Here is a 25,185-nt window from a genome sequence, read left to right as displayed (position 1 = left end):
TCCCTCTCCTCTCTTCATTTTTCCTATTGAACAAAACAACAAAGGTCCCCGTCTCATCCTTTCCAATTCAGGATTTGACCGCTTAGATACTTTGAGACCAAAGGGGAAGAAAGGCAGAAAGAAATGATGTGCCCACTAGACAAACGATGTCTACAGGAGGGCAGGGAGGAATATCAACTGAGTCAGAAAAACCAGCTGTTTTCACAACCTTTTCAAATGGCTTTAGCAGACAGCCGCTGAATCCGTGCCCGCCACACGCTAACCACAAAGGATCGGACCTGCTCTTTGAAGCAGGCCTTCTGCGTGGCCTCACTGCAAGGCCGGCAAGGGGACGGGCACAGATTGCAAAACACTCTAGAATTTCATTAACCCTCTGCTCTCTTAAAATAAAGAATTACCAATACTGGAAAACTTTATCAAAGTGTGCAGGCCAGGCCGCCTGTATTTGATAAGCGTATGATACTTTTTAAAGATGATTTCTCCCCTCAAGTTCTGACAAGTCCTGGAGTATTCTGGCCTCACACCTCGTTTCTGGCACCCCGCCCTGACCCTCCACACACCCACACACCCACACACCCCTCCCCTGTTTGCCAAGGTGACCAGGCCCACATGCGGTGCCCCCTTGCTTTGGATTCTGGTTTCTACTTCATCTGCGGCAGAAGTTTCTAGATTAGGGCGTTCCAGGGGTTCCTAAGAGGTCCCTCAGGGACCTGGGGTGACGGTTGAGAAGGCTGGGCTCCAGCTCCCACTCTCCATCCCCACCCTCAAGCAAGGCTCTTGCACCTTGAAGGTGCTACGGCCCAGAGAACCCTGGTATGACCTACTCCTGGGTCTGCCACTTACTCGAGGACTTGGTGACACGTGGGAGGGGGTTCACATGAGCACAGAGGACAGCACGCTAACTGCTGCATCCTAGGTACTCCACAAATATGTCAGCTGTTGCTACATCATGGGAAAGTTTATTTAAAGAAAGAACTTTATTTGAAAAGGTGTAAAACCTTTTGGGTATTAACAACCAGAAGATCAGGGAGAGAGGTATTGGGTCCCATGTGGGCTTTTCTCAGCAAGATTCATTTGCTGGGTATAGAAGTCTGAGAGCACATGCAAAAGAGTCTAAGAATCTCTAAATCAAAACTAGAAAAATAAACAAAACCACTGAAGAGCGTGAGGTGGGCCCATGGCAGCGGTCACATCCCAGGAGCACCTCCAGAGAGAGACCTCAGCACTCACCACCAGCAGCCCACCCTGCACACACCTGAGCCTTCTGGGCAGCTTGGGGCTTAGTGCTCCCTGCGCCTTCCCAACCCCACATGCCCCAGGCCATAGCTCTTCGCTGATCCTCACCAGCCCTTCCAGTCTTTTCTCCATCCAGTTTCTTACACTACTCCTTGCTTCCCTCCCATTCCACCATCTCATGGTCTAAATCATTCCACAGGCTTGGAAGGAATGCCAAGAAGGGCTATTGGATGGAGCTCGATCATCTCTGGGAGGAAACCTGGAAATAATTTTTCATTTCAGGCTCCCTCCACCCCCCATAAAGTCCTTCCTTTTGGTGACAAAGCCACAATTGACGGTGCCCCATGCTACCCAGTCTACTTGCCGGCTCTCTTCAGTGCGGCCCCAGGCAAAAAACTTTCCCAACTCCCCTATGCTAATAAATCACACTAATTATGGTCCAGGCTGCCTAACTCAGGCCTCCTCTGACCCAGACTGTCTGCCTCCCCACACCGAGCCCTCAGCTCACTTTGTTCTTCTTGTCCCTCAGCTAGACCGAGGCTCCAGTGCGGAAGGCCTCGTTTCCCTGACAACACAGTCCCAAAATAGTAACGAATTACAGGTGACTTACACTGAAGGCTTACTGTCCTCCAGATAACTGGGCTAAGTTCTTTACATGCACCATTTCTTTTCCTTTTCACAGCACACGTCCTACAAGGTAGGCACTATTATTCCTGTTTTGCAGAAGGAAGCTGAGGTCCAGGGAGATTAGGAAACCCCATTAGGATTGCACAGCTAATGCACTGAAGAGCCAGGACTGCAAATCAGGAAGGTCCATTCCCCAGCCTACGCTCAGTTAACTCCACACAATCCTCACCTCCCTTCCAGGTCCCTTCCTGCAGATCCCTTCCTCTTCAGGTCATTCGATGGAACCATAGAATGAGGATGGGAACAAGAGTCTGATTGAACTCCAGTAGCTGGCAGATTCATTTAGCTTCACCGAGTTTCTCATCGAGGTTCCCTGATCAGCAGAGGAGAAAGACCAAGTTCTCCTGCAGAGGGTCGGGGGACCGAACTCAGAGCTCTAAGATCAAACTACTTTCACGGTCTCCAGTCTCACAGACTTTGCATTCGGCTGCATATCTATTTTGTTGTAATAAGAAAAGTCAAAATCTCCCCTCCCAAATTTTTGCTTCAAAGGAGGCTCCCCCAAAATGAACAGGATGGGCTCCAGAATTTCTATGTAGGAAGGGCTCAGGGGCAGCCATCCATTTGGAAGAGATGGCAAAAGGACTCACCTAGAATTTTTTAAAGAGCGCTTTGCCTAAGATTGAGAAGACCACAGATGTCTATAACGAAGAATGAAAGTCGTGGATTACGGGACCCACTCTCTGGAGCTTCCACAGGAGATGCACAGGCACTAATCACGTGGGTTCAGTTACTTGGCCCCCTCTGTCCACCTCCCAGGGGTGGGGGAGATTTAGCCCCTGCCCCTCCCCACCAGTGTCAGAGCATGGGTCTCATGTATGTCCTGAACATCAAGAATTTTACAAAATCACACAGACTCGCCAGTATCCCCACACTTTGAGCAGTATTGGCCGCCTAACTCATGCTGGCCATTCAAGGAAAAATTAGCGTCACTTATAATATAACTTCTCAGTTTTCGTAAAGAAAATAAACCCAAATCTCTGGAATTTGCTCACACACACACACACACACACACACACAGAGAACATATTAGAAGTATTTGAGGAAATAAAAGGAGTTGTATGGGTAGCCTCAATATTAACAAGTACAAATGGATGGTATTTAATGAGCACTTACTACATGCCTGCCTCTGTTCTCAGCGATTTCCGTGGACATTCCCTGCTGACCGTGTGGGCATGTGAGTGTGCCAGCCCAGCTCTACGCTTAAGTCCTCCCACTGAATTTAAATACATCCTAAATCATAGCATCACTTGTGAGAATTCCCCCCCGGAATTGCTGAAAACTCCCTTAGCTGTTCAGGTCTTCCTCCCAGTGTAGTTGGTCCTTAAACAAATGTCCTGACCTACTTCCAACTTCAAAGGAGCTGGCTGAGACTGTGCTTAATAGTGGCCTGTGGACATTTAGATTAAGGCTACCAGGCAGGGGATGTGGTTCGTCCCCAAGCCATACACTTAGGCAGAAGGGTTTCAACGCTCAGCTTCTCCCAAGAGTTTTGGTTATTTTATAAATGCTAGATGCATTGAGAAAAACACTCTGTATTCCCAGACAATACGATCTACTAAAGATAACATATTCTATGGGTGCATTACCCCTTCTTTTATTTGCCCTGAGCTCCTCTCTTCCAAGTAGCAAGACGATCTTCATAGCATCACAAAGCTTGCAAACCTTGTCATCATCAGTTTCCCATCCTTTCTGATTTCTTAAACCTTTTGTAACCTAAATTTATATATAAATATATATATATATATATATATATATATATGTTAAAGATATGTATGTATATATATTTTTTAATATATGTATATGCCTTTGTCCAAATCTTTTTTAGTCAGTCTTAGAGATGTGTGTCCAACTTGGTCCTCCTCAACCAAGAACAGTGAGGCATGAAATGATGCAAAATTCCCACATTTAAAGATGGAAGAGTGGATGTGGACCTAACTCCCTTACTGACTAGCCAAGTGGCCTTAGTAGAGTCACATCATCTCCCAGAACCTCCTTTCCCTCACCTATAAAGTGGGGATAATAGGCCTTGGTCATTTGGCCAGTTGGCTACACTCACTGGGCACCCACAGCAGGGTAGGCCCATCCCCAAGCACTCCTGACTCAGGGTGAGCAAAGCAGAGCTGGCCAGCCATGTGAAGTTCACGGTTTGGGGAGGGGGGTGAGGGGTGAATCGTTCTGAGAAGGACACCTGAGGGGGCTATGCAGGCATGGGCAGTCTCACTGAGATGGGGAAGTGAGCTGTGGTCTTGAGGATAAGTAGGAATTAGTTAGGAGAAGGTACATGGAGACCTTGTTCTGGGCCAGGAGTAATCCTGAGGAAGCGACAGGGGAAGGGGTGAGGAGGATCCAGATGAAGCAGACCTTCCTCACCTCTGCCGGCCTCACCTCTGCACCCCTCTAGTGAGGATAAGACCATAGAAACACACTGCAACGAGAAAGCACCCCATGATGCTGGCTCTCTTTGCCCTCTGTGTAGTGAGAACAGCCATTTTTCTCTCAGCTCCCAGACCTGTGGGAAGGCCCTTCCTGGTGAGGAGAGCCCGCCATGCTCGGCTCTGGCTCTGGTTTCCCTCCAGAGGGAGCTGCACACAAAGCCTGCTCTGTGGGTGAGCTTCAAAGGAAAGAGCTGAGGGGAAGGGAGCCTGCCAGCAACACCTCCTCATGTCAGTGCCCACCCCCACCCGGGTGTTTCTCCGAATCCTCTAGGCCCTTTGGCTTCCAGAAACAACATGGCCCTCTTCACGTGCCAAAGAAAATAACAAGGGGGTGGAAGTGGAGAGAGGAGGGAATGGGGACTTGGCGAAACATTTCCATGAAAAGAAATAAAGTGTGTCCTCCAACTGCTGCACACCGATAGCCATCTCTGCTGGGGGCTCAGCTCAGGACCAAGGGCGGAAGAATTTCAAGCCTCATAAACGTCCCTCATCAGAATACCAGGAATGTCAAAGGCCCCCTAGGTTTACTCAAGCCAGAAATCAGTAGAAGAAAGTGCAGACCAGACAAATGGCCGCCCTATTTTCTCAGGAGACCCTATTGTCCACAACCCCCCCCCCCCCACCATGGGCTAGTGGGCCGGCTCCAGCCAGCAACCAGCAAGCAAGAGGAAAGGCAGGTTCCTTGTCTCCTCACCCACCACGTAGAGGCAACAACATTGACCTCCACCATCCTGGCAGAGTACCAACCTTTTATCCACAGGCACATAAAATTCTGATTAAAAATTTAAGATAAATTAAAACAAATCTATTATTTAAGTTGATCACCCCTTAATCCACTCCATGGCGGGAAAGGAGATTTCTGGGAGGGCTCCTAGTTTTAGGGTGAGCCTCAGTTTCCTCCTTTATGAAATCATACCTATTTGGGAGGATTTGAGGAACTTAAGAAGCTGACACACAGGAGGTGCCTAAGGAGCTCCCAAGGGAGTGATATACCTGACAGGGCAGAGAGCATCTCCCATCTCCCTGCCTGGGACTGGAAGCTCCACAGATTCACTGGGGACAGTGGCAGCAAATGCAACATTTATGCGGGAATGAGAATAGCCTCGTTGACATTTGCTATGGAGTCTAACTCATGAGTGACCCTTTCTGTCATCCCCACAGCCTGAGCCACCCTCTCCTCTCCACCATTCTCCTCAGGCCTTCTCACTCTCTCTAGCTCTCTGTCTGCCTCTGTCTCTCTCTCCATGTTTTATCTCTTCCCTGTCCTGACGCTCTGAGGACCAGTATGATGGAACGGGAAGAGCGATGGCTCTCAAGTTCCGACCAGGGTTTAAATCCCAGCTCTGCCACACGCTGGCTGTGGGATCTGGGGCAAGGCCTCTGTGACCCTCAGGTTCAAAATCCGTTACCTTCTCAGGGACAAGGACCAAACGTCTTACCATGAATCCTTAGTGCACAATTTGTTGCTTCACACATAACAAGTGTTCAATGACAATTTTAATAATAGCATTAGAATCTTCCAGGCTCTGTTCTAAGTACTTTGGCATATAGTAGCTCATTTAATCCATGGAACTCTGTGACATCGGTGCTATCATTATCCCCATTTTGCCAGTGAGGAGACTGAAGCTCATTTATTGAATGAACGAATGAATAAATGAATGAGCACCATGGAAGCCACAAGACTTGTGTCAAAGAGCCTAACCAAGTACCTGGCACCTCACTTCCTCCATACCCCTTGTCTGCCACCGTTTCTGTCTCTCCTGGCATTGAGAGAGAACTGTGGAGCACCCAGTCTCTGTTCCAAGCCAGGCATGGTCACTTCCCAGCCTCCAGACAAGACAGTGCCCACCTCTGTCTGGGTTTGTATGGGGCTCCTCTGAAGGAGTGAAGGGGCTCTGGCCTCGGGATGGAAATTCCTCAAAGTATCATCAAAACCACAAAAGCAACAATACAACCAACTTCCCCACTTCTCTCTTCCCCAGCAGAGGCTGCTGTGGTGAGCCAAGCTCTCTTGGCCTCCAGGCAACATCTCATCAGCTTGAGGCCCTCGGCGCAAGGTGACCAGAGGCAGTGCACAAACCAGTAACTAGTGTTGGCAACTGTGCAAAAGAGCAGAGGGAATCTAATCAGCTTCGAATTGTGCCTGGCACACAACAGGCATTTAGTAACTACTGAATTGGCTGACAGTTTCCTAGGCACTACACAGCATATACACGTCAACTCCAAACTGTATAGCAGCCCTGTGAGTTGGCCATATTAATACCTATTGCACAGATGAGGAAACTGAGCCTTTACCATCTATGGACCCTGCCCAGGTCAAAAGCAGCCAAACTCAGGTTTGAACCCAGGAGAGTCAGGCTCCAAAGACTGTGCTCTGGGTACCCTGTTGTCTGAAACCCAACCGCTGAAGGGCCTTGTTTGTTCTTCCCTTTCTTCTCTAGTCCCCCTCTTTCCAAGCACCAAAACTAGGCCCCAGGCACTCCCAAGCCATGACTGGGCTTCTTGCCCGTCCTTCTCTCTCCTGCCCCAAGGTGCACTCGTAAGATCCAGTCTCCTCTGGTTTTTGAGGTGTTGTAGATAAACCTGGGTACCCCCTCCCCAGAGCACCCCACAGCCGGAGGCCCTTGTAACTCACAGCCGAGGGATGTGATGTTAACCTAAGCGGAGTCTCCTACGGGGGCCCCCTGGAGGCTTTCCTGGGGACCGTGGTCCCTCACTTGTCTCTCCTACGGCGTAGCCTGCGACTCGTACTGGACGTCCGTCCACCCCGAGTACTGGACTAAGCGCCACGTCTGGGAATGGCTCCAGTTCTGCTGCGACCAGTACAAGCTGGACGCCAACTGCATCTCCTTCTGCCACTTCAACATCAGTGGCCCGCAGCTGTGCAGCATGACGCAGGACGAGTTCATCGAGGCGGCCGGCATCTGCGGGGAGTACCTCTACTTCATCCTGCAGAACATCCGCGCGCAAGGTCAGTGTCCAGGGGGCCGGGGCTCCGGGGGAGGGGCGGGGGTGGGGCCACATGACACCCCCCCCCAGGTCCTCCCACCCCCCACCCTCCACCCCCCCGCCCGTGTGACTCACACAGCGGGATTTCATGAACTGGAACCCTCCATTCACCAAAAGCCCCTTAACCAAAATCTCTCTATCCCTGGAAGTTCTCCTTTGCTAGAATTCAAGACTGTAGGTCACAGGGAGCAAGTTACAAGGAAGCAAGTTAAGTACTTTTTTAGCAAGAAAAGAAAACCTAGAAAGACACTCAGGAGCCACTCAGGAACCAGGCAGATACAACAAAATAATGTATGATGTTAATGAAGATTTGCCACCAGAAGACATGGGAAAAAAAGAGGTTTCTGCTTGACTTTTCACTAAGTAGAACGAGAAGAAAATGAACTAGACCCGTTCCCTTCCCGTTTCCGGGAGTCCGATTAATTGGCATTTCATTATCGCTTGCCCAATGGTCGAGGATCAAACGGCCGAAAGGTGGCGCCAGTGGCATTATTTACCATTTCATCCTGCCCCGCAAGAGCAGAATGTTGATGAACAGGTGTTTTCAGACTGGAAAGGTTTCTTTGAGAACATATAATTCTGTACCCCCATGTCACAGATAAAGGAACTAAGGTCCCAAGCGATTAGGTGACTTCTCCAAGTTCACACAGCACACAGAGTTGATTCATGGAAAGGCAACACAAAGCAAGAGCTTTGAGTTCAGAAGGACCTGTGTTCCAACCTTGACTCCAGCGCTCCGGAGCCACAGGTCCTCTGGCAAAGGGCTTGCCCTCTCTGAATTTCCACTGCCTCGTCTGTACACTGGGATAATAATACACACCTCCACGGGTGACAGGACTCCATGAAACATGGCCTGGAGAGGCATATAAAGATGAAAATGCAGTGAATGGCAGCTGCTTTTGTCATTATGAATATAACCAAGGGGAAAGACATTTTTAAAAAATAAAGGAAACACATCTCAGTCCAATTTTAAGAAAGACTTTTCTAAAAGTTAGCCACCTTTTTTTTGTTTTTTGGAAAGACTGCTTTAGAAGATACTAAAGGTAGGAAGCTCCCCATCACTGGAGATAGTCAAGCAGACTAATAGCCCCCTGAGGGATGGGGATGCTGTGGCAGGGATTCCTGTTTGGGGTGAAAACCACAGAGGACCTTCTAACTCTAACTCTAAGATTCTTTGCTTTCCCCTTGTTCTCCCCCATCATGGGTGCCTGGGGGCAGGAAAGCTATGGATGTTGGCCCGGGGGCACTTCTCAGCTTCTGCCCTGGGAGCCACCACCCACCAGGGGTGACAAAGGGACAAACAGACCTGTTATCCACTGTTGTCCAGTCTTGGCTTTATTATAGCCAGTGACAGCCCCCTGCCAGGAGCAGGGGCCCTGGGGCATAGAGAGGGCCCTCCATGAAAAGGAGAAAGTGTGACTAAATCACAGCAACTCAGGGAGGGGATCCATTCAGAACCTTCAGAGGGAACCACTTTGCTGGAGAATCCCCGGGCCATGGACAGGGAGGTGTTCCATCCTGGAAGAGGATGCAGCTTGGCATTGCCAGCTTTCACCAAACATCATGTCAATCAAATTTGTCGCCAAACCCCAGCAGCCCCTGTGCTGGGGTCTCTTAGCCCGGGCGCTTCCCTTCCCTGACACTTGGTACATCCCCGAATCCCTGTCCCTGGAGCCATGACCTCAGGGTCCCTGCAAAACAAACCAAACACAGTTGTTTTTCCAACAGGCCATATTTTGCATCTCCTTATTCTGAGGTCACAAAGCCAACTCCAAAGGGTGGAATTTCAGGCCAGGGTAGTTACTGTGTCAGGCAGAACTACCTAACCATAAGCTGCTCTACTCAGAAATGCCTCCTTAAATGTTCCTCAAGCAGGAATGTATACTGCATATTGTGAATCAAAACACATGTATTAAGACCAGAGTTTACAGCGTCCCAATGTGCCCAGGACACACTGTTTCACCTGTTATCCCAGACTAATTATTATCAGTGCTTTCATTCTCAAAAGCGTCTGTATAATAAATTAGATGGTGATCTGGTTATTACTCAGTTTAGGCCTTTTTTTTACTGCATGGGTTAGGACTCCGGCAGAACAGGACACAGAACAAGTAAGTTTGGACAGAAGGAGCTACAGAGGGGTAGGGCCCAGGGTGATGTCTGGCTCAGGAGGTATTTCAATAGGATTCAAGGGCCCAGAAACACAGGGACACTGGTCGCAGGAGGGTGAGGACAGCAGGGAGGGCGGGGGGCCGTGGGTGGCTTCCACAGTGGAAGTGGAATGGGTCCCTCATCGGTCAGTCCTCCATCCTGTTCTCGGGTGGCCCTCTGGGCACAGTGCGCCCAGGTGCCCTGGCTGACCAGAACCCATCAGAAAATGGCACTGGGAATAAACAGTCACAAATGGGTCCTGTTCCAGGCCCCTCAGTCAGTGGGAGTTAATCCTACTGGACACCAAGCTGGAAAAGAGGTGTCCCTTGGCCTGTGCCGCCACGTGGTAACTTGATTTCAGACTCTTCATTCCCACCCAGCCCACCCCATTCTTCAGAGAGGCAAAGAGAGTCCCCGACATAGTTGCCCAAATCCTTATTACAGCCTCTCGGTAGGTCTTGCACTCCTTTTGGCCTCCTATGTCTATTTCTCCTGTGACCAGGACGTAACAGGCGTTCAAACCCCCAAGGGATTGGAGGCCCCATCACAGATCACAGACCCTGTGAGGGAAGCAGAAGGAGAACTCACTCAGCTGCAGTCTTGTCACATGCTGCCCAGAGACTGAGTGAGGTCACACTGGGGGTGGTGACACAGCCCCGCTCAGGGCCCAGGCCCCCTTGGAAAATCCTCGAAGCCGCTGGAATGCCTGGCCCCAGGGCCCGCTCCAGGAAGCCTTTAAAAACCAGGAGATTGTCATCTCCCAAAGGTGGCTTCAGTGTGGCTCAAGAAAAGCCAGATGGTCTTAAAGGTTCTCTCTGAAATGAAACTACCCCGCAGAGGGGCTGCTTGCTCCCCTTCTCCCAGGCACCCCTTCTCCCGGCGGGGGAAACCAGGATCGCCTGGTATGGTTTGTGGACTTCTTTTTCCTTCCCAGGTTACTCCTTCTTTACTGACAACGAAGAGACCAAGGCTGCCATCAAAGACTGTAAGTAACCAAGGTCATGCGGCCCAAGGCGTCGCCAAGGCCGCTGGTGGGCGCATGGGCTTGACCGTTCTTTTTTGACCACAACCGAAACGTTGATGACCTAAAACAGTCACAGACCAGGAGAAGACAGCAGGGGAAGACGTGGTGGGCAGAGCGTGGGCCTGGGTTTATGGATTCCTCGTCCTCCCCCAGACTCAGTTTCCCTATCTCTAAAATGGAGCGACCCTCTGCGGTTGTGGTGAGTTGGAGAAACAGTGCTTATGAAGTGTCTGGAGTGCACTGGCAACACGGATACTCCAAACCCGGCTATCTGTGAGCAACAGTAATCACAGTGACTAACCCCTGGGGGCCCCGTAGTTGATAACGTCTCTCAAGATGAGCTAAATTTTTAATTATAAGGTGGTAGAGTCCCTCCAGCAGCCCTGTTGATTCTGAGAATTAACGCTGTCTCACTTTTGCAGATGGAGAAGGTTTAGGAAATGCAATTTGGAGCTCTCACTCTTTTAAAGATGATGATGGCATTGCTTGTAGTTACTGAGTGCCGCACAGCAGCCCTGGCCTGGGGTCAGCGGGAGACGCGGGTCCTGGGCAGGCCCCTTCCCTCCATGGACTTTGGCCCCTTCGTCCACAGAGGGAGGACAGGGCATGTGGGGGGACGGGGGACTCCTGAGGCCTCTGAGGGGCAGGCACAGACGGATGGTTTCTTATGACTTGTTTTTCCTGTCCTGAAAGTCCCAAGCGATCAACTGAGGATTCAGGGTATCTGGTTAATGCAGGTTTTCTCATTCAGAGCTTTAGCACAGGAACAGCAGCTCCTGTAAAGCCCACGCTGCGGGCTTACCGAGGACGCCATGGCCCACAGACCCCCACGGCCCTCCCAGGAGCGGCTCTGCCTTCCATGAGGTTTCCCCGCCCTCGGGCCCCAGGGCAGAGCCTCTCCTGCCTGCAAACAAAGTTCCCACAGAGCTTCTGGCTCTGCCTGGAATCCCTTCCCTTCCATCCACAGTGGTCTGCCGGGTACAACCCCTGCTGTCTCCACCCAGCCCAGGCCAGGCCAAGCCCCTGGGAAGAAATGAGCCCCCTGAGGCTCAGGGGCCATTACTGAGTCTGTCTAAAGGCTTGAGCCCAGGGGAGGTGCTTGCCATACTCCTAAGCAGCAGAGAGTTTGACCTGTCCAAACTTTTCCCAGTGGTCAGGTCTCTGCCTATAAATGGGTGTCTTTTGCCAGCCTGCCTCCCTCACAGCTAGGAAGAAACAGTGTGTCCCATACGTTCTTTAGAAGAAGCTGTTACCTGAGTATAGAACTAGCCCCAATTAGAGTCATTGCTAGAATAATAATAATGGCAGCTAGCATTCACCGAGTGCTTATAATGAGCCCTGCCCTGTGCTAGAATCTTTATCAACATGATTTCAGGTAATTTTGCTAATAACCCTGTAAGACAAGACCTAGTACCACATAGCAATGAAAGCTTAGAGGTTAAATGTGACAGGTTAGGAAGGTGACAGATAGTGTGTCTAAATCCGAAGCCCTTAACCCCTTCCTCCCCTCACGCATCCCTTCCTTTCCCTTTTCATTCATTCATTCATTCATTCATTCATTCAACAAACATTTAGTGTACGCTTACCACAACCCAGGCCCGAGGCACCTACTATGTGCCATGGCTGCTATGATGAGTGCAACTTTGGTCTTTCCATCATAAAGCAAGCAAGGGAGAGAGACATTAAACAAATAATCCCTGTAATAAATTTGTAATGGCTAAGTATGATGATACCACAAAGGAAAAGGACAGGGTGCTATGTGTGTGTGATGGAGAACAGATTGCATTTCATTAGGGATGAGGGAAGACTTCCTGGAGGAAGAGATATTTAAATTAAGTCTAAAGGTTGAGCAGAAGTTAGCCAGGGAGAGGGAAGAAAAGGGTACAGGGAGTGAGTGGCAAGTGCAAAGGCCCTGAGGCAGGAACACTTTTGGATCCCTTGAGAAAGAATCAGAAAACTAGCACTAGGAGGCTCAATACAGTGACCAGTAGCCACATGTGGCCATTACGTTTAATTAAAATTAAATAAAGTGAAAATTCAGCTGCTGAGTCACACTAGGCACATTCCAAGCACTCCATAGCCACAGGCAGCTAGTGGCTACCACATACAACTGCTCAGATTTCCATCATCGTAGTTTTCTCAGAGAGTGCCTTGGTAGACCATAGCAACATCAGCGGAGGGAGGAGTGGAAGCTGAGGCCAAGAGCAGGGCAGAAGCAGGTCACATACAGCTTTTGAGTTTGGATTTCATTCTGAGCAGGCTGGGAAGCCGCTGAAGAGAGAAACAATGAAGTCCCATTTGCATTTTAAGAAGATCCCCCAGACTGCCGTGTCTGGGTCAGGAAGGAGCCCGGCTAGGAGGTAGAGTGAGAGTGGTGGCCCAGACCAGGTGATGGGAGGGACAGAGAGAAGTTTCTGGAGGTAGAGGTGGTGGTAAGACAAGGGCTCTGAGCTGGCATCTCTGCGGAGACAAACCCTCGACGATGGCGGATGCCCCAGGCTTTGCCCCGTGCAGGCCCTGCCCAGCCTTACCAACAGGAGAGGCACTGTTTCTAGACTGAACTCGGGGTTAAGTGGTCCAGTGAGCACACCGAAAAAGCAGCACCACAGCTCTGCCGAATGGCGGCCTCCACTGCCACAGCCGGGAAACCGTGGCCTTCCCACGGGACCCCTGCGGCCCATCCATGGCTCTCCCACAGCTTTCCCAGAACGGAAACCCCAACATATAATTTAACAGCAATGAAGACAATGAACCGACAGATTATACAATGAGCCTGTTCTAGAAAATCCAGGACATATGATCACGACGCCTATGGCCCAAGTGATGTTTCGTGATCTCAGTTACCCCCCAATGCAGAAATGAGATGTGCTGGCCAGAGGCCAAGGGCTGGCCAACGAGGACAGCTGGCATCCTGGGGCTGCAAGTAGTGTTCCCATCAGTCTGCAGTGAAGAGGAACATCTACCCTTACCACCTGTGAAGCACTGTGCCCTGGGCAGTGCCAGGTGCAGTGTTTTACGTACTCTAACTCACTTGATCCTCATTCTAACTCCATGAGGTAGGATGGTTGCCCCATTTGCATCTCAGGAAACCAGAAGAGCAATGACTTGCAAAGAAGTGCACAGATGGGATTCCAACTCATTTTCTCAAAGACTGTGCTTCTGTACATTGGGCCATTCACGTGCACATATGCACACAGATATACGCATGCACATACATATGCAAGCGTGTGCACACATGCACACACAGACGGGTGCACATGCCCCCAGACCCTTCTCCTCATTCTACTGCCCCCTCAGCTGAGACCCAAGCCTCCAGACTCTTCTGGGTCTGGACCCAGCTCTTCAGTGACCCAGAGAATGAGATGATTTTCAACTTAGTACCTGTGGAAGGGTACTGGGTACTGTTGGGCCTGGGGTACCAGCCCAGGCCCAACAAGCTCTGAAGCTGCGGCGCTGACCCAAGTGACACACCCAGCCGCTCTCTACTTGTCTCTGCTCTCCACCCGCCCTTTCCCAGCCCCACGGTAGAAATGGCGGAAAACCAAGCCTGCAGGCCTCGGGTCACCTCCGGGAACCACCTGTCCTGAGGCTCTAAGCCTCTCCTGCTGGCATGGAGCGTGGGCTCCATAGCACCACTCGTGGCATGGGGGACATGTAAGCTGGTTTGGGAAACTGCCCCTCCAGCCCGCATCTCAGCTTCTGGACTTCAGTCAACCCTTGAAAATATATCCTTTGGCCACATTTTAACAGTCTCCGGTCTCAAAGCAACCAAACCTCTCCAAATCGCACAGACAGCAGAGAACCCAGGCCACGCCCCAGTCACCCCACACCAGGCACAGCCCAGCTGCAGGGACCCCTAGAGATGAAGATAGTTCTGAGCCCAGGGGAACTGTCGCCCGGAGCTCCGGGGGCTTCTGCAGAGAAGCTCGGTGGGGTCATGGTGCTGCTGTGGCCTCAGGCTGGCGTTGGTGGCGGCTCTGACTTGGTAACCTGCCTCAGCCCGGCTAGCTCAGCGACAGCCGCAATGCCTCTGCCCGCACGGCCACCCCACTGCCACCCCCAGCGAGCAAGGCCTCCAATCCACTGGACCCATGAGTAGCGTCAAAGCCACCCCTGGGAACTAGGAGCAGATAAAACAGGACTATCTCTGGCAAGACCCACAAGGAGAGACTCCCACAGTCCACCCAACCCCGCCTCACACTGACCTGTCCTGGGCTCCGCCGACCAAGCCAAAGAGCCCTCCTCCGCAGCACACGGGACAAATCACACGAATTAAAAGGGCGCCTTTTCCCTCCGTCTTCTTGCCATTTGGCATTTCAGGGCAAGCTTACCGTCTATTCGCCGGTTGATAATTCACCTTGGTTTATGCCGCCCCTCCCCGTGCTTTCTCTCGTCCTCAAAGATTAGTCACAGCAGCGCGAGGTCTGCTCTGCCGGGCAGCGTGCACTCCACCGGCCGGAAGGGCGCCATCTTTCTTCCGGTCACCGGCCAGCCGTGGGCCCTGCTCACCTGCTTTGGCCCCTCTCCACCCGGCGGCTACCCTCCGGCCTCGGCTGATTGCACCTGGGCATCCATCTGTGCTTTGCACACACCTGCCTGGGTGCATGGGCCTGGTGTTCCCCATCAATGCAATTCCAGACTGTAGCCCGTGAGAGGGTGCAGAAGGGACCCTGAAAGCTGAAGACCTGCGTTCATCTCGTTCATTCGAGCGGACATGCGCTGTAGTGACTAGAGCGGAGGGCTCTGAGGCCGGCCTGCCCAGGGGCAGAGTTGGGCTCCTCCAGCAGCCGGGCATGTGACCTGAACCGTGCCCCCCAAATATCCCGGGGGCTCGTTGCTTGCCTGCTCCAGTACCTCTTCGTCAGGGAGTCTTCTCTGCTGGCTCTAAGAGTGCAACCTTGCTCACCCCCCTTCACCACTGTTTCCCTACCCTCACCCTGCTTCAATATTCTCAGCGTTTATCGCTTGTTCACTAGATGTCCTTACCCACCCAGATGTAAGTCCTCACGAGGAGAGACCAGCTTCGGCCTGTGCCTCCAGCACCTGGTACAGTGGGCATACTGTGGCTCCACGCTCATGAACAAATGAGTGAATGAGCTGCAGTGAGCTCCCCGACCTTGCTCTGCCCCCATTTACTTCTATGTAAAATGGGGATAGGAATAGACGTTCATCACAAGCGTGGGTGAGATCGAGTGCCTGGCAATACTAAACACTCAGCAAACTCAGCTGATCCTTATTCACGAAGTGTTCATGGAACACCTACTATGAAAGACAAGATAAAGGAGTTCTGAACATTAGCTTTGGAACGGAGCTGCTCTGATTCAAGCCCTGCCTCCACCACTCTGGATAAAATTCTTAGACTCTCTGGGCTTCAGTTTCTTCCCGCACAGGGTGGCTGCAGGGCTTGAAGCAGACAGTGTGTGTGAAGTACTTAACAAGCACTTGGCATTTAATAAGTGCTCCATAGTACAGCAGAAAAGAGAGGTGAATCCTTACAGTAGTCGGACTAGTGCTGTGATACTAAGGAACACACAGGCGTATGGAACAGAGAAGGGATCTAACCCAGAGGGTAAGTTCAGAGAAGAATTTCTGAAGAGGTCTGGACAGTATGAGTCAACTGGGTGGAAGTGGGGATCAGGGAGCCATGCAAAGGCCCTGAGGCAGGAGAAAGCCAAGCAGCACTGGGACTCTCTGACCCAAGAAAAGGGAAGAAGTTGGGGAGCAGCAACAGAGAAGGCTAGTTTGCTGAGTGGAGGCCAGTCTGTGAAAGGCCTGACAAGCGTGACGGCCTTCATCCCGGAGACAAACAGGGGAGCGCTGCAGGATGATAAGCCAGGGAATGACATGAGCCAGGGGCACTGAGATTGCCCTGGGCAGCAGTGTGGTACACGGGACACAATTCCTTTGCTTGGCAACGTACTTGTTCTTCCACCCAGTGATTATGGCATAGTATGCCTACTAGACTATACAGTGCGTATGGTTAGTATAGACTAGCATCTGGTCTAGTGACTGCTCAGTACTATTACTGAGCACCTACTATGTGCCAGGTTCAGGGCTAGGTGTTGGGAGGATACCTCTGGAAACGTAAATTCCTGACTTCTGATGGGAACAGAGAGTGAACTAAATAAATATACAATATCCTATGTTTGATGATGATAAGTATTGTGGCAAAAACCAAATAATAATAAGGGAAGTGGATACAGAACTCTGGGTGGGAGTGAGCATGTGTGATGCCACTGAGAACGTGACTTGGAGCAAAGATTGAGAGGAGGGCCTGAACCCATGGATATCCAAGGAAAGAGCACTCAGGGCAGAGGGAGGACAGGTGCAAAGACCCTGGGGTGGAAGGTGTGGGGGAGTTTCAGAAAGAGCCAGGAGGCCAGTATGGCGGGAGCAAAGTGACCAAGGGGAGCGGCGGGGCAGGGTGAGATCTGGCACCACCTCTTTTTCTTTTGTTTTTCTGTAAATCATATACTCCTTTGAAACAGTGCAGTGCAAGTGTCTCAGATTGCTACTTACAGCACGAGTCCTAACTGAGCTCTGTATTGAGTTGATGCCTTACTTTCTGCTATTCCTAAGCTCTGGTCTCTTTGCTTTTACTTGTGTCCCTTCTAGTGTGTTCTCCATACACTAGACAGAGGAATTTTCTTAAAATGTGGGTCTTGTCAAAGTCCAAAGTCTTCACTTTACTCTTTGAATAAAATCCCAAGTGCTTACCATGGGCCTGCAAGGAAGGCCCTGTGGGCTGTGCCGGCAGCCAGCTTCCCCAGCATCACCGTCTACCCCTCCACCTCTGGGCACACCACGTGCCTCACGGATTCTCTCTCTGTGCCGCTCCTTCCCCCCCGAAGACTCGCTCACCTCCTCACATCAGCGCAGATGCCTCCCGCACACAAGGCCCTCCCTGGCCAAAGTGGGCACCCCTCCCCCCACCCTTCATTTGCTACCCCATGTCTTGCTTCCTTCATAACACCTACAATGGGTAACTTGTTTGTCTGACTTGTGTTTTAACTTGCCCGTGAGTCCTTAAATTCCACGCGCACAGGGACCACAGCTGTCTTGTTCTCGCTTATTCCCGCACAGAGCCCAGAACCCGTCCCCCGGCAGGTCCCTAGTGTTTGACTAGAAATGCTCCCTAAAGGCAAACACCGCCCACCTACTAATCACCCCAAAGCACCTCACCTGGTGTCTTCTACCGCAAAGGTGTCCAGTTCATCGTGGCTCATTTTGGTGTGATCTGAGGTCTGAACCATTTCTACTGCTATAACTCGTCTATTGCAGATGCTGATTCTAATTGCTTGAAAACGAGTGGCATCAAAAGTCAAGACTGTCACAGCCATAGTCGAACGAGTAAGTGTAGAGATGCCCTTTCTCATTTCTAATTTCCTAAAACCATTCATGAGACAAAGTACTCTAATAAGCTTTGACACTGAATGTTTGAAGGGGACCAGGGGTTCCCCAAAGAAGACAGCAGAGCAGTTGACGTTTATCAATTGTTATCAAAATCGCATTTCTTTTCACTTGGACAATGTGTTGTAGAATTAAAATGACGAAGCAAAGAAATCGTCTAACCATGGTGAATTTCTGAATAAGGGTTTATTTCTCCTGGTCTACTGAGGGTCCTTCTCTCTTGAGTACTCAGGGACGATAGTAGAGAAAACACCGTGTGTTGGCAATTCTCCTAGCCTTTCCCGCCCCTAACACAGAGCTACCCAGGGCCGAATCAACTCTGCCAGGCTTGGTACCAGTCACTTGATATGTGTTAAATCATAATCCTCCAACTTCTGCTAGGAGGTAGGTACTCCTCTGATCCCATTTTACAGATAACTGGAGAGATTATGATTACAGAGCTAGGAAGAGGTGAATTCAGGACCCAGCCCCAGGCAGTTGAACACTAGAACCAATCTTAACCACAGCTCTAATGGAACAAGAGAAATACCAGCTTTTCATGAAAAACATCATTGTAGGATTGGTCCCCCCAGACAGGTGTGGCTATGGGATTTTTACCACCATACTGCCTGTCAGAAAGATCATTTGACTGTCATTTTATTAATTCCTAAGAATTAGTCCATCGTTCCACAGACCAAGGACAGGCTGGGAGCCACAGTGCTTCTAGTCGGTATAAATTCGGTGTCCCTGTATGTGTGTTTTGTGGTTGCTTTATTTTTTTTTTAGGAGTCTATTTATTTGAGAGAGAGAGTGTGTGTGTGTGTGTGTGTGTGTGTGTGTGAGAGAGAGAGAGAGAGAGATCATGAGCAGGGGGGAGAGGTAGCGACAGAAGCATACTCTCCATTGAGCAGGGAGCCCGATGCAGGGCTCCATCCCAGGACGCTGGGATCATGACCTGAGCTGAAGGCAGACGCTTAACTGACTGAGCCACCCAGGCGCCCCTTATGATTGCTTTAATAGAAGACAGACATTTTACAGCCCAGGAAGGGTCCAAGTACAGCACTCGGTCATAATATGGAAAATAATCCCATTAAAAAAGCAGCAATCCTCATGAGTTAATGAGAAATCGTACAACTCTTAGAAGAAAATTTTTTTTTTAATTTGTAAGTAACTTTTTTTTTTTCCTTCTCAAAAGGCCTCCAAAGTTCTCATTTATGGGAATTTGTGCGAGACCTGCTTCTCTCTCCTGAAGAAAACTGTGGCATTCTGGAATGGGAAGATAGGGAACAAGGTATTTTTCGGGTGGTAAAGTCAGAAGCCCTGGCAAAGATGTGGGGACAAAGGAAGAAAAATGACAGAATGACGTATGAAAAGTTGAGCCGAGCTCTGAGGTGAGTTAATAGCATGAAATGCCCATGAGCCTTCGGGCAGGGTTATATAAAACGGCCAGCCATGGAAAACTAAACTGTTTTTGCAGCCTTTTCCTTGATAATCGAAAGGTCATAAGACAACACTCTGGTTCTTAGTTACAGGTGGGATTATGGCTTGTAAACGGACACGCTGTCCTTCTCCTTCTTGGCAGCGGCCCTGGGGGTCACGCTGAATGCAGGCCGTCCCACACATACACACACAAAACGCGTTTTTATCTGAGTGTGGTGAGGCTTAGTCTTCGAGGTGTCTGGGAAAGGTTTAAGTGTAAGCTGATAACAGGGTGTGAAAATACCAGGGTAACCAAAGACCAGCCTGGTCACTGGAGAGGAAGGAGGAGAGTGTTTATGTTCTGTCGTCTTCCTGGGGTGCAGGCCTCCCCACATTGCTCTTCTGCTGTCTTTCTCAGGTATTACTACAAAACGGGAATTTTGGAACGGGTCGACCGAAGGCTAGTGTACAAATTTGGAAAAAATGCACATGGGTGGCAGGAAGACAAGCTATGATCTGCTCGTCATCAAGCTCCTTTTACGGATTTCTTGTCTTCTAAAACAATCGCATTGCAATAGACATTTGAAAGTCTTTTGTTGTTGTTGTTGTTGTCGTTAACCTGCAAATGTGCTGATAAAATTTCTCCATCTCTCAGCTTACATTTGGATTCAGAGTCCTTGTTGTCTGCTCCCACGGTGACAGCAACCCTTTAAGGAATTCCTTCTTTTTTTTCTCACCCAAGGGAAGGAAGGAATGATCTTTTGTGGTACCTTGATCAAACATTCCTTCCCTCATCAAGAGTTGCGGAAACACAATAGCCCGTGCTATCGGTGCTCCTCTGAGAAAAAGGATCCGCGTCTCCCATCTGAGACTCATCCAGTGCTCCCCTTCCAAAGGCTCAAAAGTTATCACATATTTAACTGTGGCAGCTTGCAAAGGAAAGCAGGAAAAGTGACTCTTTGGTAGTTAGTATGGTAGGAGGGGGTGAGATGTGGGTAAGACAAACCGACTGTAGATTTTAAATCATTAAAGTCAAAGGCCATAGAAAAGTTTCTTAATTAATAAAAAGAGCAAATGCATCAAGCTGGGACATGATTGGACGTAGCATAGATTAAGAGTAAGTTTCGGAACCTGGGCACCTTTGGGGCCATTCAGCAAAACTCCCACAGCCATCTTTCTAGAGCCACAGACTAACAATGAGGCACATGATTAATTCCTGCTGAGTTTATTCCCCCCCCTTCTCCTGGTGGTGGGGGGCAGCAGAGTTAGTCAATGGATACTTGCGCTGATTTCCAAATCACCACTGTTTCTGATTCAAGCCTTCAACACCACAAACTTGTAACTTGTTGCTTCTGTCTGTGCCCGGACGCTAAACCTTTATAGACCTGGCCAGGCTTGACAACTCTGTCATGGCTGATTACAAGAGAAGTCTCCTTTGTTTTGTCTTCCTGGCATGTACTCAAGCTCTAAACCGTATTTCCTTGACAGAGGTAGTGACAGTGAATTGCTATCAGTAAATGTTCACGGGTTAAAGTCTGCACTGACACCTTCTCAGCGCTCACTGGTAGGGAAGCCATTAGGGACCTACAATGAGGTGGCCTGCCCCAGGGACTGCTGCTCCAGCAGGGCGGGAAGCCCGTGCGACCAGGCACTGAACCACGACACAGGCTGAGGACCTCCGTGCTTAGAGCTTCACTTCAAAAGCAACGTGTTTAAAAAAAAAAAAAAATGTGAATTACTGTAAAATAATCTATTTTTGGACTCATGTGTTTTCCAGGTGGATACAGTTTGTAAACAATGTGAATAAAATATTTAACATGTCAGACTGTCCCTGTGTTGTTAAATTCGGCAAGGCAGACTCAGGAAAGCATTAGCGACCTAGAAAACTTTGAGGACACTTACATTGCTTAGCATATTGGAGATGGGAGATTTTTTTAAGAGCCCCCAAAGATGCAAGAAATATATGCAATGCACCTACCCACCACCTCTACATCCTAAGACAGAGGGTCCCCTCACAAAATGGAATATATGGGCCAGTGGGGCCTACAGATATGTTTTTGTTTGGTAAACACACACACACACACACACACACACACACACACACACATACTTTTTTTTTTTTTTTTTGCTAGTTGTTTTGAGGTTTGGTTTTGTTTCTTACTATGAGTTAGTTACCTTATCTAAAAATCAGGGGATTTACAGAAAAATCCAGATTTCCAACTTCTTTTAAAAAATCAGATCTGGCAACACTAGTTTCTCAATGCTATGTGGCAATAATTCCTGGAGCTAAGTAGAAACAGCCCCTTTGGGCAGAGAATTTGGTCACCACGTCATACCTCCTTCCAGACATTCAACTCTGTTCTAGCATTTTTGTGGTTTGTTTTGGTTTGGGTGTTAGTTTAGTTTTGTTTTTTTTTTTCCATACATCCAGAATGCCTGTACATTTTGAATTTGAGACCCCCATCCTGGCCATCTAAAGAGGTAAGTACCATGTCAATGGACAGGATCAAAGCCCACAGTCCCACTGAAAGAAGAGATTGTCCAGAAAATTGGAAATGTGCTAACAGGAAGTAACTAGGAACTTTCAGGCAGCGCTTGGAAGGAGCGGAACCAAGAAGCTGAGGCAGGGGGATGGAGGGGAATGAAGTGGGGGCAGAGCAGCGGCGGCAGGAGGGGGAATAACGAGGGCCTCAAGCAATTCACAGAACAAAAGAATTTATCCCTCTGTCACTAAAGAAGTTGTCCCCTTACAAAACCATTAAATCAGCATTCTCTTTGTGTTAGGTGCCTAGCGCTGCCCATGACAGATTAACAAATGTGGTGGCTTAAAACAGGAATCCATTCTCTCCCAGCTCTGGAGGCTGGACATCTGAAATCAAGGTGTTGGCACAGCCGTGCCTCTTCCTAAGCTCTAGGAAAGAATCCTTCCTTGCCTCCTTCAGCTTCTGGTGGCTCCAGGCCTCCTTGGCTTCTGGCTACACGACTCCAATCTCTGCCTCCATCTGCATGTCACCTGTCCCTCCTTCTCCCCTTTGGTCTCTTAGAAGAATACTCATCACTGGATTTACCAACCATCTGGATAATCCAGGGTGATCGTATCTTGAGACCCTTCACTTAATGACATCTGTAAACTCTTCTCCAAATAAGGTCACCTTCACAGGTTCCAGAGGTTGGGACATGGGCCTATCCCGTTGGAGGACATCATTCAACCCACTATACTCTTTAAAAGTGAACTTTACTTAAATATATAGCTTCATGACACAATTCATGGAAGAATGGAAAATACAAAGAGCTGCTTAAAATACCCCACTTGAAGCAAACAATACCAAAACAAAACAAAAACCTAAGACAACAATGTAAAATTCACTTATCAAACAAATGAAGGAATAAGATCCTTTATAAAAAAGATCACAATAAAGCTTCCCATGGAAAACTTTCAGTTTATTCATATGTGATTGTTTAAAATTGTCCTAAATTCAAAAGTATACAGAACTTTTCGAGTTCACCTCTACCAACCTCTCACATCTTTAAAAGCTCTGATAAGGGTTTTAAAGCCTTCAATTTGTCTTATCAGCTCCTTTAAAGTGGAATTTGGCCATTTGCTTTGTGGTACCAGGAACTAAGAGGCAAAGAAATGGCCAACCAGCTTGGCCACTTTTCCCTCAGAAAAGCACGTGCTAAGTTCTTAAAACTCATTTCCTTAGTAGATAAGTTAAAGTGATACTCCTTTAGCAGGAAAACACACAATTAAAGTGTCTTTAAACCAAAATTCTGACACTGAATTTGAAAAGAACAAGGAGATCCTTTCCAGAGCTTAAATGGCCAGACCTAGTCCTCTTTTCAGAAGAGGAAGTCATCAATTTTAAAATACCAGGAGTTGAGGCACACCTGGGGAGCACAGTCAGTTTGGAGTCCAACTCTTGGTTTCAGCTCAGGTCATGATCTCAGAGTCATGAGATCGAGCCCCCCATCGGCTCCACACTCAGCACAGAGTCTGCTTGAGTTTCTCTCTCCTCTCCCTCTGCCCCTCCTGCTCCCATGCTCTCTCTCTCTTTCAAATAAATAAATCTTTAAAAATAAATAAAATAAAAATAAAAATAAAATAAAATAATATAATACCAGGAGATGATCTTTTAGACAGTAGCGTGCCAGAGGTTAAGTGAAAATGCCTTTTAAGGTGAGAATATGAGAAATGAAAACGCGTCCACACAAAAGCATGTACGTGAACGTTCTCAGCAGCATTATTCACGGGAGCCAACAAGTGGAGACTGATGAATGGGCGAATAAAACACAGCACATCCATACAATGGAATAGTATTTGTCAATAAAAGAAAATGAAGTACTAACACATGCTGCAACATGTAAGAACCTTGACAACATTATGCTAAGTGAAACAAGCCAGTCCAAAAGACCATACGCTGTAGGACCCCATTTAAGTGAAATGTGCAGAGTAGGCGTATCTAACACAGCAGGTAGACTGCTGATGGCCAGAGGCTGGGGCAGGATTCAGCTGGGGCAATGATGAGTGATTGCTAATGGTATAGCGTTTTTGGGGGGCGGGGGTTGCCAAAAATGTCCTAAAATCGATTGTGATGATTACACAACTCTGTGTACTTAAAACCACTGAATCGTATACTTCAATTGTTTGAATTTTATGGTATGTAAATTATATCTCAAAAAAAGCTCTTATTTAAATAAAAAGAGGTTCAGTGATCCACTGTGTCAAACGCTGCTAAGAGACCACGTGAGTCAAAAAGGAGAATGAACTGTTGGACTTTTTTTATTGTGCTAAAATACACATAATATAAAACTAAATATTTTTACCTTTTTTTATGGATTTATTTATTTATTTGAGAGAGAGAGAGAGAGAGAGAGAACAGAGGGGAGGGGTGGAGAGCGAGGCAAAGAGTCCCAAGCAGACTCCATGCTAAGCGTGGAGCCCGACATGGGGCTCCATTTCATGACCCTGAGATCATGACCTGAGCTGAAACCAAGAGTCAGTCTCTTAACCAACTGCACCACCCACGCGCCCCTATTTTACCATTTTTAAGTGTACAATTCAGCGGCATTAAATACATTCACACTGTTGTGCAACCATCACCACCACCCATCTTCAGAACTTTTTCCTGTCGCCAAACTGAAACTCTGTAACCATGAACCACTAACTACCTGTTTCCCCCTCCCCCAGCCCTGGGACCCCCATCGGGACCTCATATAAGTGAAATGATACCATATTTGTCCATCTGCATCTGGCTTATTTCCCTTGTGTCATGTCTTCAAGGGTCACCCATGTTCCAGCATGTTAGTTAGAATTTCCTTCCTTTTTAAGCCTGACTAATATTCTGTTGTCAGGATATACCAAATTTTGTCTATTCATTCATCCATCAATGGACACTTGGATTTTTTCCACCTTTTGGACATTTTGAATAATGTTGCTATGAACACCGGGCACACACATATCCCTTCAAGTCACTGCTTTCACTCCTTTTGGGTATATACCCAGAAGTAGCATTACTGGATGGGACCGTTGGATTTTAGCAGCATGGAAGCCACTGGTGACCCTGGCAAGGGCAGCTTGATTGTAGTGGGTTCAAGTGAGGATAGAAGACAGTAGGCATAGCAAGTAAAGGAAATTATTTTAAGATATTTTGCAACAAAGGGGGCAATAACAGGAGAGCCCTATGAGGGCAAGAGAGGATTTGATGAGACTTGGAAGAGCAGGTTTGCAAGCTAACAGGGATGAGGTAGGGGAGGGCAGGGAGAACCAAGAGCAGGAGGGAAGGCATGGGGTCAGCGCGCACACGAGGTCTGGCCTTCAGCAGGAGCAGAACTCAT

General features: G+C 48.8%; 1 protein-coding gene across 3 annotated transcripts in view; it reads left to right on the top strand.

Moving 5' to 3' along the window:
* Window positions 1-21,167, top strand: part of ELF5 (E74 like ETS transcription factor 5) — a 41,890-nt gene extending 20,723 nt beyond the window's left edge. For all 3 annotated transcript variants that reach the window (XM_044389026.3, XM_026512136.4, XM_057317552.1), the window contains exons 3-7: window positions 7,099-7,332; window positions 10,453-10,503; window positions 17,824-17,892; window positions 19,127-19,322; window positions 19,769-21,167. In XM_044389026.3, coding sequence (XP_044244961.1) covers window positions 7,099-7,332; window positions 10,453-10,503; window positions 17,824-17,892; window positions 19,127-19,322; window positions 19,769-19,865 — 647 coding nt within the window. In that variant the 3' untranslated portion in view covers window positions 19,866-21,167. The remainder of the gene's footprint in view (window positions 1-7,098; window positions 7,333-10,452; window positions 10,504-17,823; window positions 17,893-19,126; window positions 19,323-19,768) is intronic.
* The last annotated feature ends 4,018 nt before the right edge of the window (window positions 21,168-25,185 follow it).

This window comes from Ursus arctos, unplaced genomic scaffold, assembly GCF_023065955.2.
Source record: "Ursus arctos isolate Adak ecotype North America unplaced genomic scaffold, UrsArc2.0 scaffold_23, whole genome shotgun sequence".
In the NCBI taxonomy this organism is placed as follows: Eukaryota; Metazoa; Chordata; class Mammalia; order Carnivora; family Ursidae; genus Ursus; species Ursus arctos.
Note: the sequence above shows the minus strand (reverse complement) of the source record. Positions and strands in the feature narration are given on the sequence as shown.